Genomic DNA, 16,360 nt, shown 5'->3' with positions numbered 1-16,360 from the left:
TTGATAAATTACATAATGTGACAGCAAAGAGGAATTAATTGAGGGATCTTCACAGTTGGTAAGACAAATTACTGGCATCTGAGTGCATAAGATGAATTTTCAAGCTTTGAGCAACTTTGCTTGCATTTCATTCTGTCAAATATAGAAGAAAAACAACTTTGCCCGACCTATGTAAGGATACATTCTGGTGGAGTGATATCTCTTAGTTCTAAGTTTGCAGCTTAACAAGTAAAATGCTATTGGAAAGCGCAACATGCCAGTTTTTCTGTTATACCTGTGACAAACTGCCAACCTGTCCAGGTGCACACTGTCTCTCCCTCAGTGTGCTTCCTAAAATAGGCTTCAGTGACCTCAAACAGAATAGAGCGGTTTGGAAATTTCTTGGACGTCGTACTTCTTGCAGTTTTCCTTCAGATGGCTTGTAAATGTTAAGCATTAAATCCAATCTCTGATTTTCAAACAATATAATAACCTAGTTTTGGCAAGCAGATATCACTGAGTGACAGTGGGCTGTGTGGCTCGACTTTGAGCCAGGTGGACAAGAATAGTCTCAACAAAAAGCTGGATAACATAATAAAGTGTATGGAAAGTGTTTTATAACGCCATCAAAAACAACCAGAATGGAAAGAATGGAGTCTTTTCTTACCTTACTAAGAGTTAGAGGCTAAAAGCATCTTATTCAAGCCAAGAATTATCCTAATGCTGAGTAACTGTGTAGATCGGAGACAACTGAAACAACTGTAATGACAAGTTGTTCAACACCTTCTGCTTATGAGTGAACCTGTTTATGAGAAGGACAACATCACAAGAGAATCCATATTGTCGTATTTGTGGCCAAGGCAGTTGTTCCAGCATCCTACACTCAGGCGACAGCAGAGTTTGACAACAACAATGGTGCCCTCTTAGGAGGTTGTTGTAGATGCTAATAGCATTAATAAATGCTTCCCAGCAACTGCCAATGATGATTTTACTGGAACAATGCGTCTGATGTGTCAGTTTAACAGGAGGTTTGACTTATAAAAGTATGAATAAATGCAATTTTAGGCAAATATTCTGTGTTATTGTGAATAAATTATATTAAGTACCATAACAGCTCAGGAGAAGCAAAGCTTTAACAGGTTTAATTTAGTCATTTAAACTTTAAAAGGTATTGGTATCACTGCACCTTCCAATTTACCATCCGCTGGAGATTGTTTTCTGCACAATACTGAAAAGAAGCTTAGTCGAAAAAGTGCTTACACCTCTGCTTTGTCGGAAGATGCTGCAAGGAGCACAAGGTGGCAGAGATGACTTGCTTCATACCTCTCCCCCTCGAGGAGGCAGTGTTCTGCAGGAGAGACCAAAACAACAAGACTTCAAAGCAAACTGAACGTTAATTAATGAACATTTCAGAACCACTTACATTCATTAAGAGCTACAGATGTGATAGTAGCAGCGAAGAGAACAGCAGCGCGTGTTTCAATTGGTGATGTAGATATATCACACAGTTATTAGCAAGTGAGCAATACGCTCAGTTATCTAGCACACAGCTGGTTCTCAAAGGTGAGTTAGGGACTCAGTGCTTCTGCTTACGCACGGCTTTGCTGTACTGACGCACTGTAGACCCAACGGGATGCACACACACCTTTATTGCTGTAGAACATGAATTGAACATTTTTCATATGCCAAAGCTCCCAGGACACTATTGTGTGCTGAGCATCCTGTCGAGCAGCAGCAGTATCTTACATAATGGTATTGACCGTGTGGGAGAAAATAAGAATCCAGTGGCTGTTGATCCTAATTTTCAGCTACCGCACCTTTGTGATTATCAGAACAAAACAGATTTATCCTGGCTTTAGATGAGATTTATTTAATTAGAAAAGAAACTGAAGCTATGCATTCTCCAGGATGCAAGATCCACTGTGGCAGCAAGAATAGTGAACCCCCACCAGGCACGTTTTTTTATTCACATCTTCATAGATGCAGCCAATTAAGCCAGGACATTAAAAGAAGAGTAATTTACTGCTGTATGCTTTAATGGTGTCGGAATAAAGCATTTTAAAAATTCAGTGTGTATGGCTTTGTTTAGCAAACAACAACAATGTAAAATATTTGCATAATTTAGATAATGTAAAGATTGTTCTTCATGGAAAGCCCGTCTTTCTTATTTCTATGCTTGATGTCACATGCTTTTGAATTCATAAATTGAGCAGTTATTTGAGGACCTCATTATCTATGCGTCAGCTGAGAAAAAATATAGTAAACAGCCTGTCAAATGTTAAACATTTCATCCAAAATATAATTAAAAAGTGAATAAGCAGATTGAAAATAAGTTATTTATATTTTCTTTACTTATATGATTAAAAAAAATATTAGATAGCGTTTTGAATACCCAAAATGTGCATTTTATTTTACCAAAACATATCAATATCTATTTAAACCTTCTCAATAAATATCCAGCTTACTCTGGGACACTCCGGGCTCTGTTTTCTCCTCTCAGAGGCCTTCACGTGTCGCCTCTCTGTCGTCTTCACGCCTTTTGTACTAAAGTACTACATTTCCCAGCAGCCTCAGTTAATATTTGTAGTCATGTGAGTAAAAAGCTGAACACGTGACATTGCTCACAGCGTGGTGGTTTCATTCTGAAGGTGAAGCTTCAGCTAGCGAGAGTATTACTCTTCGTACAAGTAAGTTAGCGTTACACAACGTACTATCGCCGCCTTTTTTTTTTACTGATAGGGTGTTTTAAATGTTGCTCTACGTGTTGTGTTGATTTAACTGGTTTTTGTCTGTCATGGCGCCACTTCGAGCGTTCCTGTGAATGTTTTTGTGGTCCTACTTTTGCCAGCATCGTTAGCTAGTGTTAGCTAACTTTATGTAAGCGTTGTGCAACATGGTTAGCTAATGCCTAAAAACCACAACACTGCGAAAAAGTACAAGAATGCTTGTTTCGTGACTTTCGTTAGACCCTTCAAGATACTTATTAATATTTGATAGTTTTGTGTAATCCCTGGCTTCTGTATTTATTGTTTTATTGGCCTTTAATGATTACATCTCTGCACCAGTTACATCACCTCAGCGCCCTTCTCTGACAGAGTCAAAGGCGAGGATGTGATCGGATGATTATTACATACAATATCCGAATGACATGTATTGTTTATTTTTCAGTGATTCAGTTTTCAGATGTTTGTGAACCAGTTAACCAGAATTGATTATTGCAAACGCCTCATGACTCGTTTAGATAATGTATTTTGATAATGAAGATAAAGGGTTATATTCACATGGTTTTCCTTGAGTGGACCTCATATATTTTGCTTTAACTTAACAGTTTGATTACACCATAGTGACTTTATGGTTGGTCAGCCTGTGTAAACATAGTGTCAGAATGATTATAAGAAGAGGACCAGGAACACTTAATAAGCTGGAACCACCAGAGATTTGGCCTTTTGCTAAATCAGTTTTTTTGACCAGGACCTGCAGTTCAGCCTGACAGAAACTGTAATTGGGTGGATGATTGTGGCTCTAATTATCTGATCCCCTGCAGGAAGACGAACTGGCACACTTGACTGCGGTACTACAGTTATATGAGAATAATCGGCCAATCATAGCCAGCGATTGTGGTCTGTTTAGCATTCCAGTGCCATGTTCAGTTGTGACCTTGAAGTTCAAAGCATTTGTCTAATTGAAATAAAGGAAAATGTACGTGGGAAATGGGTTCAGTTGACTCCTGAATGCCAGCTCATCCTGTTTTGCTTTATATGTAGAAAGGAAGATAGATATGTCAACTGCTCTGTAGCGAATGTTGAAGTGAAGGTTGCCAGTAAAGGAAGTAATTCCCTAATTTCTGTGTTTTAGCTTGAAGATGTCATCCCTGTCGGCTGCCAGCGTGGAGCCTCCTGCACTTACAGCGAGCACAGAGGAGAAAAAGCCCCTGAAGCCATGCTGTGCTTGTCCAGAGACAAAAAAAGTCAGAGATGCCTGGTAAGTACCTGGCTGGAGAGACTGAAATGGTTTCCTTGCGATATCCCTGACCTAATTTTTGTTTCACCCACCAGCATCATTGAGAAGGGCGAGGAAAACTGCAGGGACTTAATCGAGGCACACAAAGATTGCATGAGGGCACTTGGATTCAAGATTTAACTACTTGTACTTTGCGTATGTGATTGTGTGGTGAGTATCAAATAAAAACTATTCCACCTTTAAAGAGACTTTTCTTTAATAAGCTTCAGAGCCGTTGGTAAAGTTGTCTTTTTCTGGGGGAGAAATACTGCAAACAGGATGCGGTTGCTTGCATTTATGGTGAGTTTGTGTTGATGAGTCATTCGCTTGAAGCTTAACTCAACCAGTCCATTCATTTGTCCTTCAGTTTCTATGAAACTTGGAAGCTCACACATTTAGTTTCATTTACCAGTTTTTCCAAACTGGCTACATTTCTTTTTTTAGAAATAAAAAATGTAATGTTTGTAGCTTCTGACGCACAAAACCCATCATCGCTTCCTAATTGAATCTAACGTTTCCTGATTAATTTTTTTAATCCCCTCAGGGTGTTACATCCCCGTTAAAAAAAGATTTGGTTCAGGGTGTTGTTAATATGCCCTTTTAGCACGTAGCTTTTTGAAAGGACCGGAAGCTTAAATTTGCATGTAGTCATTACTCACTTGGCTGACGAGCTGCAGCCAGATATGCCCTGACAGACTAAAACCAGCTTGAATTGAATCAGTCTGGTGTGTAAATGGGGGCACCTGCCCTCTCTGTGACCCATGAAAATGCCCAGCTTTGTTGTAGTTTTTTTAAGGTGAGCAATGAAAGTTTTTCTTTTGCTGGGTCAGTTGCCTTGGCTATTGCTCATTTCATGCTGCAGCATGAGATCAAACAGGATTTATGAGGAGGCAGAGATGGGATGTGGGCGGAGGATTTATCCCGCGTGCTGCATGGCTACAGATGAAACGAGCCCGGGGCCGGGCGGCTCGCTTTAACTGGCCTGCCTGATATTGCTTTTATGTTAACAGGATAAATATTTTTTCATGAGGCTGAAAGAAACATGCATTTGCAGTTATGCTGACAGTTGAACTTGGTTTTGTGGGTTAAATGTGGGACTTTTGCTAAGTACCAGCCCTGGACTTGGTTTTCCTGTGTGTTGAAGTTTGAAAACAATTTTGGCTCAAATGTAGGTCAAAATCAAAATATAATCTGCAGAACATGTAGCTCCTTGAAGTAATGCACTCAAACTGTGTCCTTGTGCATTTTTGATCTCTCCTGCAGTGTGTTGCTGAGAGTGGAAGATGACCCTGCATATTCTTTTTTTCACCTCTTATTTATACATCCGCTGCAAGGGAAACGTGATAAAGGAGCACTCCAACTCCAACTTTATGAAAAAATGTCTTCTTTTTTTTTTTAAAGTCTGACAAATCTGATGTGTGAATATATATTAAAGGCTGTATGGAAATAAAGGTCCTATGCAATAAGCCTGTCTGCTCTCTTTTCTCAAGGTTATTAGTGTTGTATTCATCTTGAGGTTTTTGCATTGTGGCTCCTCTTCCCTGTGGAAGTGGTTGCTGGCCAGTTGCTGCTCCTGGTATGCACTTATGCTTAAAAATAACTCCTGACCCTGTAAAGTCGATACTTGGCATATCTGCATTCCTTCTCCACAGTGTGTCACCGAAGTGTGCCTGATAGTGGACACTTGTTTTCGCACGGCTGCAGTGATCACGTTGTAAACAAACTGGTTTACCATCAATGCGGAAAGGTGTTGAAATGCAATTTGAAATTAGAATCATTCATATAAAAAAGCTGCAAAAGGGGTGATGAAACTTTGCTTTAAATCACAAACAATATCTTTTCTAGAGTTTGAAAGGATACTAAATGGAAACTTTCAGGGGATTTAATATGTTTTAAGAATTAAGTGCACTTACAGAAAAAATACCGACAGTCCTCGCCTCATTTGGGAAGTTATTATGAAAACCTGACGCCAACATGGATACAACATGTGAAGAGATTAGCCCAGACTGATAGTTGTTTAGTCTAAAATTGGCTTTTGCAAAGGTTTTAAGATAATACAGCCCACCTAGTGGAGCTGAATGCTACGTTTCTGTAGCATCACTTGAGGAAAATATCTAAAAAAAGAACCAAATTGACCCTTTTGAGTGAGCGCTCCTCTTGTGTTAGAAAAGCAAAATCCTCCTGTGAAAAACAAGCAGCCCGAAGCAGACTTCCACATGCACTTGTTTCTGTTTTTGGATGCATAATTTAATAGACTAAATCTGCATGCATTTTTCCCACTTTAAGGTGCAACATCTTCAATGTTTAAACAAGTCTAAATGCATTCAGCATGTTTTTTAGTGTGTAGTTAATGGCATAAGTTTGCTGTGTAATAGGTGTCCAGTAGTTATATTTACCATACAGTGCAGTGTCTACATCATTTATGTCCACAACAAGTTTCTTTTTGTTACTTTTAAGCCTTTGTTTTTGCCCAAAATATATCTTATAAGTCACAAAAAAATGACAATCGAGGGATTACGGTGATATCAAGGAACCAGGGAAAGTAAATATGTCTTTGCCTCCTTGTTCCATGTAACCTGCCTCATTCAGTCATTTTTTCCCCTTAAATAAGAATAAGCCGCAAATTAACGTCTGCAGGTAGAAAACAATTCTTAGGTCGTATAACCAGTTCAATACACACTGAAATGTTTAACTTTGATAAGAATACAGTGCATTATATGGCAACAAATAGAGCAGGCCAGAGATTGTGACGGAGGCGGAGACGGACCCTGTGGGTGGAGTTTCCAGCCGGAGAGTCAGATATGTGGAGTGATGGTGGCGTTTACACCTGAAATCTGACCTGCTCTGCCATCCTGTTTATTTCTGTGTCTCTAAATATGCACCAGGAGAGCCACGCTCGCTGGAGTGGACTGCACTCATGAAATTTGTGAGAAAGTCTTAACTTTAAATGTGTGACACTTTTTTTGGGGGTGGGTTGTCTCATGTTATACAGCCCCACTGCTCCCTCCCGTTTCCTGTCCCTCTCTTTCTGTTATGTTAAGTAGCAGGCCTGCTTTCTATCTGCCACTCTCCTCCTTGGGTTTCAATTCCAAACATGGTTATCCTTCTAGGGCTCTATCAACGTCCCCCCCTCCCTTCTCCCTTCTCCTCCAGCTGTTGGCTCTTCAGTGCAGGCCGGCGGGTGAGAGAAACGGACAGAAAATCAAAGCAAGAAAGACATCAGGAAGGCTCAGAAGGGAGAGACGGGGCGAGAAGCCAGAGGAAAGGACGCATAATGAGAGGAGGAGAAGAGGAGACCCATTCCAGCTGTGTGTCTGTAACAAACAGAGCCGTGAGAACTTCTTCACATTGAAGAATTTTCCACTGCACGCCAAGGGAACAAACATTTACATTTTTACTCAGTATCAGCTGTTTATTTTTTCAACCGGCTGTAATTCAAACAGATCATCTTGTTGTAAGTGTTGACAGGACAGGGACAGCAGCAGGTTTTAGCGGATTAGAAGCCTTTTTGGTGTTTCTTACTTTATTTTGTGCATCAAAAGCCTCCTTCCAGCTTATTATTTTGTGAGTTTTAAACATGAGCGCAGAAAACTTGACCCTCCTGGACAGCTTGATCTTTTCCCCTTTATGCAATGGCTGGAGCAACAATACAGAGGGAGCCATCTACCATTTGGGCAACACCATCCTGTTCCTGGGCTACATGGGAGGCAGCGGAGCCTACGGGTGCCTCTTCATCTTCGGCTTCCTGTCTCCCGCCTTCCTGTGCCTCACTCTGTGGGGCTGGATGACCATGTGCGGCCTTGATGTCTTCACCTGGAACCTTCTTCTACTACTGGCCTGCTTGCTTCAGATCAGCCACCTCCTCTTCCGGCTTCACCAGGAAGGAATACGCAGTGAGGAGCTGTCCTTCCTCTACCAGGCGGTCTACCAGCCGCTGGGCGTGCCTGTCCAGGTGTTCAAGGAGATTGCAAGAGCTTTTGAGAACAAAGTGGTGGAGCTGAAAGCAGGAGAGACGTATGCTGTGGAGGGCAAGACGCCCATTGACCAGCTCTCCTTTCTGCTGTCTGGGAGGTGGGGAGTGTGTGTGTATGCATGTGTATGCATGTGTCTTACATCCACACATCTGTACAAACAAATGCAAACCACCCCTTCTGTTTCTGTAGAATACAGCCGGCATAAGATTTTACAGAACCTCAGAATATGGAGTGACAATAACGATGGTATTAACTTCACGGCTCCTCAAAGAATGTAATATTAACCTGCCTTTAAGCTCTGATTTAGATTTCTACAACTTCCTGAGGGAAATAACCGGCTCTTCAGCTGCTAAAACCTCCATGTGGTCCCTGTGTGCTGTCTGCTGCTGAAAGTTTTGCCAATTAGAAGCATGAGAATGAAACAAAAGGATAAATTTGTGACTTTAAATCCACATAATACATTTGAATATGCCAAAATGTTTCCTTCAACTCTGGAAAACAAAACCATTTTTGGGGTTGTCCCTCCAAGAGGCTGCTTTTACGTGATTGGATTCCTTGGTGGTTTAAGTAAAAGTACAGAAAACTTACCAATAAATTGTAACTTAGGAACATCTAAGCCACAGGTTAGCAGTTGTAGGTGCGCTGCACAGTGAACAGGGAGCACTGACACACATGTTAGTGCAGTTTAACATCTCTGTTAGAGGGCCTCTCCAAAAAGCTGTCACACTCTGTAAAATGTGGATTAAAAACAGAATCCATTCATCCATTTTCTCACAAATATATGCTTATTTTGAAGAGACACCATTCTAAAAGTGTTTGGACTGGGACACTTGATGATGCTACAGATTTATACGGCTTAGTGGTGAAGTCTGCAAATGTTGTTATTTAAAAAAGCTTGACAGGTCTGAACTGTGGAGTCATTCTGTTGTAATATCTACAGAATCTCGTTTTACGTTGTCTTGGTGAAAAAAGCAAAGGAAAACAAACCAAACCAGTTTGGATGGTGGGAAATGTTGCTCCAGAACCTTTATACAATACTCAGCATCAATGGTACCAACACAGATTTGGGAGGCTCCATAATTTCTAAAACAAATTCGTGATTCTGATCAAATTGCAGCACAGTTTCTTACCTCAGTCCATCTTAAATGAGCTCAGGCAGAAGGATTTTACAATCTACTAAATATCCAGTTAATCCTGAGAACTTGAATAAGAGGAAATGGACTTGAAGAAGTTTCACTTCTCATCCGAAAGGCTTCTTCAGTCTGAGTTTTTAAAGCAGTGCTGCCACAGATTACCACAGCAGTTTTCACCTGTGAGATTTACCCCGATTCTCAGCATCTTTTAAATATCTTGTCTACCACAGCTGATGACATCCCACAATGCTTTGCAATTTTATGCTGAAAATCACCATTCTTAAAATACTGAACTATTTCTTCCCACAGTCTCTCAGAGTGGCGAGCCGCTCCTCTTCTTTACTGCTAAACAACTCTTTTTAGTCATTTTACTGACCTGATGTGAGTTAACATCAGTAGTTACGAGATTTTCAAATAACTTTTCCCACAACTTTTGTATTCTTTTGTTGCCCCCATCGTAATTCTTAAAATAAGCAGATACTTTTGAGAAATGCCTCAGTTTCAACACAAATCATTTCTGACTTATGCTAGTTTTCATGATATATTTAGGTTTAAATGCTTTACAAACCATTGCGTTCTTTAGCTTTTTAAAAACAGCACAGAAAGAACTTTTGAGTATTAAAAGTATTATTTTTAGAGTATTCCCTCCTCAGTGTGCTGTTATAATATCATTGTCATAATAACATGTCATGATACAAACATCTTGTTTGGCGTGGGAGAGAGATAGAAGAAGTTATTTCTCATTTACAGGATGTGACATTTCATCTAATGGACGATGCTGAAATGATAAAGACGGCGCTCTCATTATACACCTATAAGCACAGCTTTAAATCATTCTTTTAGAGATAGTAAAACAACTAAAATTTCATCAAACTGGACTCCAAATTTCCTATTTTTTGAGGCTGTTGGCAACATATAACCATCACAGGAAATGTGTTCTCTTCGTCCAAACATCCTCAAAGCAGGGCTGCATTAGATCCTACGGCCCTGGAACTTACAGTTGAGAAATGTTGTAAACAGAGTATTTTTGTCTGTGACTCACCAGTGAGAGTCCCTGTGCACTCTGCCAGCTGGTTAAGTGATATCTTTGTACCAGTGACAGGAAAGTGGAAGCTGACAGCTCCTCTTACCTTAAATTAAATGTTGGCCACGGTGTCGTTGAGCCAAATTTGGAAACAAACAAATGCTATCAAAGTTTCATTTCTAAAGTGGTGGCAGAACTAAACGTATTAACACCCAAACACGCAATTGTTGGAATTTCATCTAAAAACAATGAACAATAATCTGATGCTGTAACAGTCTCAAATCTTCTGGGAAAACCTCTGACCAGATTAAGAATCTGGCTTCAGGGATTTGCTCCCATTCAGCCTCAATAGCATTATAAAGTGAGATTCGACAGAAATCAGTGGAGGACAACAGATTCCAAGGCCTCAGACTAAAGTAGGGAGTCTTTACACACACAGTTGGTCTTATAACATACATGCCAAATAGGAAAGTACCAGCAGTAGAGAGACCTTTGTAGCAGGTGACTGTCCCAGAGGAAATCAAGGTCATTATCACAGCACATAGTAAAATAGCTTTGAATTAACGCCCAGGGTTTAAATAAAGGCTTCTTACAGTTTGTCTACCACAAGAACACATTCATTTACAAAAATTTCAAGGTGCTTCGTATGTGTGTCCTACAGCCTCAGACCGTAAAGTGACTTCCAAATCCCTCTGTTCCTATTGTGTCTTTTTCACCTTGCATCTCTCACTCTCACTTACAGGATCAGTGTGTCTTTGGAGGGTCAGTTTCTGCACTTCATCCACCGCCATCAGTTCCTTGACTCCCCTGAGTGGGAGTCTCTCAGACCAAACGAGGAGGGAAAGTTCCAGGTATGGGACTCGACATGTAGATCATCAAAGGAGCCGCTGTTGCAGCTTCTGTTCATGTCTTAAAAAAGCAAATTCATTAGGTGGCGGTAAAGTTAAACTCGATATTCAGGTGTAGCTCTTGTTCAAACAGGGATGGTGTGCTGGTTATCAGACTGACTGGATGTAAGACATTTCTAGAGTTTGCTGTTTATATTCTGGATCGATCAATTAATAATTTATGCCAGAAAAAAGTGAAAAAGTCTGTAATGGCGGGTCCTTAAGATTCAATATCACTCAGAAGTGTCTATATTTGTGCCTGAATATGATCTAAAAGAATATTCAAATGTCATGCTTGCTCTTGTATTTATGAAAATGACCCAATATGACATGTTTGTATGTGGCAAAAGTTTCTGAATCTTTGCTTTTAGTGTTTCTTCGGATTTCTTCTGGATTAAAGTCTAACACATGATTTTTATTCCCTTCAACCATTCTTTGGTACAACTCTTTGTCTCTTCTATATTGCAGAGTCACTTTCTTTTTATGTTGAGTCACCTCACAGACAAATATTCAGACTTTTTACTGAAGAAGTTGTTGGTTAATTTGAGAATGAATTGTTCCAGCTAAACTGTCCCAAACCATGATACTGCTACCACTGTGCTTTATGAAGGGATAATGTTTTTATGCTGGAATAAAATAGCCAAAATTACTGAGAAAAGAAAAATGGTTTCTACTTAGAAAAACCTTTGCTCTATATTGCTATAATTAAATATAAGAAATGAATAGTTTTAACGTATTTATCGTGTTGATTCATACTCTCCAGGTGACTCTGACGGCAGATGAAGACTCCCGCTACATCTCATGGCGTCGCCGCCGCCTCTATATGCTGATTTCAAAGGAGCGTTACATCGCCCGTCTCTTGTCTGTCATGCTGGGATACGACATTGCTGAAAAGCTCTACAACCTCAACAACAAGCTCTTTATAAAGAGTGGTGTGCTGCTGGACATCCGCCTGCCGAGCCTCTACCACGTTTTGGCCCCTTCCTCGCAGGGCAGCGAGGGCGGCAGCGGCAGCGGCAGCGACGGTGGCATCGCCAAGGAGCAACCATCTGAACAACAGAGCCAAGATCCAACACCGGCCTACCAGATGTCTGATCCGGGCCAGTCTCAGCCCCTTAAACCCTACCTGCAGGGACCAAAGACGACAGCCCCGGATGTGCCCCAGGCCTCTGAGCACGACCTCTACCAACAGCCCTGGAACCCGGACCTGCCCTCTGGTGAGGACACCACCAGCCTGGTCCTGGAGGACTTTGCTGATATGACAGGCTCCTTAACGGATTATGGCAGTGAGAGGGATTATATGAGGTAGAGAGGCAGGGTGCTGGAGCTAACACACTGGGTCACCACTTAAGCTACATGTAAGTACCTCACCTGGGTGGAAAGAGTCGCATGGGGGCGGTGTGTGTGCATGGAAGTTTGCACAGTTTCTACTAACCTGGCTTTGTAGAGCGCAACAAGGCTGAGCAAATACACCACAACATTATAAAACACATCATGTAAATATTTTTTACAGACATCAATTTACGAATGCATGTTTGTATGGAAAATACAGTTAATGTTTTACTATTTATATGATTTTCAGAAGTTAAAATACACTATCTAGTAGTTTAAAGATATAGATTAAGCCCTTAAAATCAGATCCATCTCAACTGTCCTTGATAAAAGTCCCATTCCCATAACTTCAAGACTAAGTCTGTGCCGCTATACTTACATGTACGATGATCACAGAGAAAGTTAGAAGCAGAGGAAGAGGAGTCCTCATACGATCCAGAGTGTTGCAGTGTGCCACATACTTTCATCAGTAAATGTATACTGGGACAGGGTGAGTAGTCCGATGAAGTGGCCAAGTGGAGCTGTAGCCGTAGTTCAACTTCAACATGAAAGGATCCATAATGAGTAATAAAAACTGTAATGGTTTTCTATATCTTCTGAAAGTTCTAGTGTGAAAACTTAACTCAGAAATGGCTTTTTCCAACCTTAACCATACATATGCGATTGAAACTCTCTAACTATCAAATGGGATAAACTTATCCACTTTCTCTTTAAAGTGACTTCAAATGACCCTCGGTGTGAATCTGCACTTTATAGAAAAACTGAATTGAACTGAAAGACAGAAAGTGACAGAAAATACTAGCTTACCATTGCCTTTAACTAAGATTTTTACCTGCAATGGATCTTTTACGTTGCTGTGATGCTACTCAAATGATCATAGTGTTTCTTCCATGAGTAAACATATCTACATGTAAAATATGAGGTTTATTCTTAAATCGTAGAAGCTTTTAGAACTATTATAACTCCTCTACTAATTTCAACCCCAGAGATATTTGACTGGTTAAAATGAATAAAAATCTATTGTCTAGCCTTGGAATGATACTCTCAGGTATGAGAAGCCAGTAGTAGTACTTCTAGTAGCAGTAATGCAGTAGTATTTCTTCTCTAATTTCATTTGTCTTTTGAGGACCTTTTGAGGTATTTGCATTTTAAAGGAGAACCACTTCGATGTTTAGAATAATTTAGACTTTAGATTACACTGCTTTATGTATTCAGTAAGTGATTCGCAGCTCAGAGTTGAACTTTTAGTGATGGCTAAGATTCTTCACTGTGGAGCCTCTTCAGCTTTATGGTTGTCTGGATTATTATCCCACTGCAAGTACTTTAAAACTAAAATACTCTCCATGTCGGCTGCATTAGTAGTTGCTATGCTGCATAAAAGCTTAGTCATGTTTGGGAGAGAAGCGGAGTGAAGTGGGTTCTCAGGGGATAGATCAGTCAGTGGAAAACAATTTAACTGTAAATAGACACAGTTTGGGTTCATCGTAGTGTGTAGCTGTATGTTCCCTGTGTGCGTGTGATGAACTGAGGGGGGTTTCTGAACAGCAGTTGGTCACAGAGTGGCTGTGATGTTGGCCGGATAGCAGCTGTGTGCTTATCTGACAAGGATTAGAGCTTGTAAATTTAGGGGATGTTCAAAAAAATTCAGTGCCACGCTATTAATCCAGCGTGCCCACCATTTGGCTTTCTATCCGCTCATCTGTTCCCCCTCCCCCCCTCGACGCCGCCCTGCCGGCCCAGCAGCAGCTCCCATCCAATCACAGGTGGGGCATCACATTTCACAGCAGGGTAGTGGGGTCAGTGTTGGTCTTGGGTTGCAGGACAGCTGTGAAGCGGCAGGTCAAATCTGTCCCGCTGTAGTAACAGGACTTCAGCTCCGGTGTACATAAATCTGTCTGCTCAACATGAAGCTGGCATTTTAAAGTTCACCTTTAATCTCATAACTGTGGCACATCTTGGTCTGAGAATAAATAACTAGCAAATTATCAGTAATAAAAGTACACAAAGCAACGGTCTGGTTTTGGTCCTCTGGAACTTGTTTTTACCTCCTCCTTTATACCTTTAGCTCGTACCTGCTCTCACTCTGTAGCCGCTATTCTGCGGACACATCTCCCATTATATGGAAATAATACATTTGCTTAATACACAAACATTAATCACAATAAAAACGTGTTCCATTTACACTAACAAGCTTCCTCTGAAGAGTTTACACTACTTTAAATGTTTGCTGCCCATCTGCAGGTCTGTTTGTGACTGATGGATCAAATTGATTGTATAATCAGTTTTTAGAAAGCGGTGGATTCCAGAATGAAATAGATACTTGCTGTGAATAGGCAGGAGATGTTTCCTCGCCTCAGTTCTTTTTGGATAAATGGCAACGAATTTTGTCGTTTGGCTTGCCACTTGTTTCTCACGTTATCAGTTGTAACCGTGAACACACTTTGAGTTTCCTGTGAGAACACTCGTGTCCTAACTCAGGCTTCGATGTTGCCTCTGCAGGAGGTGATGCTGACGGGAATTTACCACCTCGATTCCGAAGGGGCAGAGCACCGCTGGCTCCCACTGACACTCCCAAACTGTGAGAACAGTCTATCCTGGAAACACCCTTGTCATGTTCAGTATAGCAGTATGAATCTGTCACGTCACACTGTCTGCTCTCATGTTATCTATGTTCTTCCTGCTTACTATTCAAGTTAAAGTTTCGACTTAAACTGCCAGTTTTGATATCTTAACTAGGAATTAATTTGACTTCTTTTGCAGAATGCCAACCGATACGCTGATAAATACACATTGTTTTTCCACCTTAGACATGCCATCTTTATTTCGATGCCTAATTTCAAAACAAAACTATAAGCTATTGATGAACTAGACTAGAATCGAAAAGCAAATACCAACAATATTCCAACTCATCCCAATCTCATGACAGAACAAGCAATAGCTACGTTTGTCTACAGTTTTACAATAAAGGCCCAAAATAGTACATTGACTATGTCTTCCTGATCTTTTTCGCTGTCTAAATGTCTTGATATATTTGTCACAACAGCCACATGCGACATCGCTCTACATGATCATACAGATGTTTGACACAGATGGAGGTGATTGGGGTGTGACCCAAGTACGACTGTCACCCATTTCTCCGCTCTCATTTGTGAATGGTTAGGGTAGAAGTTAAAACAAAAGGGTTGGGATTTGGAATTAATATACATAGTTAGGGTTAAGAAAATACAGGTATACTTGGTTGGTGCTGCTTACCCACATAGCAGACCAGTCTGGGCCAGATCTGGCATCAAACCGGCACTTCTGGCCTACGGCTGGCATGACAAGGGAACTGGATGTGGGCCAGATCTGACAATGGTGGCACGGTTTATGTGTGGCATGCCAGATGTGGGCCAGATCTGACAATGGTGGCACGGTTTATGTGTGGCATGCCAGATGTGGGCCAGATCTGGCAACGGTGGCACGGTTTATGTGTGGCATGCCAGATGTGGGCCAGATCTGGCAATGGTGGCCCAGTGCTGGCCCATGTGTGAACCAGCTCTGGCAAACCGGATCTGGGCCAGTAAAGGGCCGTCATTCTTTGCGGTATGCGGGCCAGATGTAAGTGCATCATGTGGGCCAGAACTGGGCCAGACCAATTTGCTATGTGGGTACTTGTTCGTGGTTCTCATCGTGTTACGGGAATGTTGGCTTACACAAAGCAGGATAAGTTGCAATTTCTAACTGTGGATTTTGATACCAGTAAGTTTAAGTTTTGTACACATGGACAAACGCTCACATTGTATGTTTTCTGGTGGTTTGTAGCGCTGCTCTTTCTTTAGCTTTTGTCAGAGAGAAGCGTCTGTTTCTTAACTTGTAGGTTCTTTATCCAATATGTAATAACAAACAGTCACTCAAACCCAAATTCAAATCAGAATTATAATATTGTTTTAAATGGCTTGAATGTGCACTTAAGTTAGTGTTAACTTAACATCACATTCAGTGTCTGAAATGTTATTTCATGTTTTATTGATTTTATTTTACTGAAACAGACGA

The 16,360-nt window shown here is 40.9% G+C and overlaps 2 protein-coding genes across 4 annotated transcripts; both read left to right on the top strand.

Annotated features, from left to right (window-relative positions):
* Positions 1-2,589: 2,589 nt before the first annotated feature.
* cox17 (cytochrome c oxidase copper chaperone COX17) lies at positions 2,590-5,444 on the top strand. Of its 2 annotated transcripts, none has more exons than XM_072397751.1 (4): positions 2,590-2,666; positions 3,835-3,960; positions 4,035-4,149; positions 5,242-5,444. In XM_072397751.1, exons 2-3 carry the CDS (start codon positions 3,842-3,844, stop codon positions 4,117-4,119), a joined length of 204 nt encoding a protein of 67 aa, XP_072253852.1. In that variant the 5' UTR covers positions 2,590-2,666; positions 3,835-3,841; the 3' UTR covers positions 4,120-4,149; positions 5,242-5,444. The 2 variants fall into 2 exon arrangements, with proteins under 2 accessions (XP_072253852.1, XP_072253853.1); XM_072397752.1 differs by lacking the exon at positions 2,590-2,666 and adding an exon at positions 3,532-3,550.
* Positions 5,445-7,133: 1,689 nt separating this feature from the next.
* popdc2 (popeye domain cAMP effector 2) lies at positions 7,134-15,308 on the top strand. Of its 2 annotated transcripts, none has more exons than XM_072397750.1 (4): positions 7,134-8,049; positions 10,852-10,960; positions 11,760-12,213; positions 14,828-15,308. In XM_072397750.1, the coding sequence occupies exons 1-4, from the start codon at positions 7,556-7,558 to the stop codon at positions 14,908-14,910; spliced, it is 1,140 nt and encodes a 379-aa protein (XP_072253851.1). In that variant the 5' UTR covers positions 7,134-7,555; the 3' UTR covers positions 14,911-15,308. The 2 variants fall into 2 exon arrangements, with proteins under 2 accessions (XP_072253851.1, XP_072253850.1); XM_072397749.1 differs by having other exon boundaries at positions 11,760-12,354.
* The last annotated feature ends 1,052 nt before the right edge of the window (positions 15,309-16,360 follow it).

The sequence above is a fragment of the Leuresthes tenuis genome, unplaced genomic scaffold (assembly GCF_036924035.1).
Source record: "Leuresthes tenuis unplaced genomic scaffold, fLeuTen1.0.hap1 SCAF_12, whole genome shotgun sequence".
NCBI lineage: Eukaryota > Metazoa > Chordata > Actinopteri > Atheriniformes > Atherinopsidae > Leuresthes > Leuresthes tenuis.
Note: the sequence above shows the minus strand (reverse complement) of the source record. Positions and strands in the feature narration are given on the sequence as shown.

What these genes read in the sequence shown, in the direction of transcription:
- cox17 (XM_072397751.1), top strand. Translation starts at nt 3,842, where the DNA reads ATGTCATCCCTGTCGGCTGCCAGCGTGGAGCCTCCTGCACTTACAGCG. An exon ending in AAAAAAGTCAGAGATGCCTG is followed by an intron (nt 3,961 to 4,034) that starts GTAAGTACCTGG and finishes TTCACCCACCAG; the next exon opens with CATCATTGAGAAGGGCGAGG.
- popdc2 (XM_072397749.1), top strand. Translation starts at nt 7,556, where the DNA reads ATGAGCGCAGAAAACTTGACCCTCCTGGACAGCTTGATCTTTTCCCCT. An exon ending in TCCTTTCTGCTGTCTGGGAG is followed by an intron (nt 8,050 to 10,851) that starts GTGGGGAGTGTG and finishes TCTCACTTACAG; the next exon opens with GATCAGTGTGTCTTTGGAGG. An exon ending in ACGAGGAGGGAAAGTTCCAG is followed by an intron (nt 10,961 to 11,759) that starts GTATGGGACTCG and finishes CATACTCTCCAG; the next exon opens with GTGACTCTGACGGCAGATGA.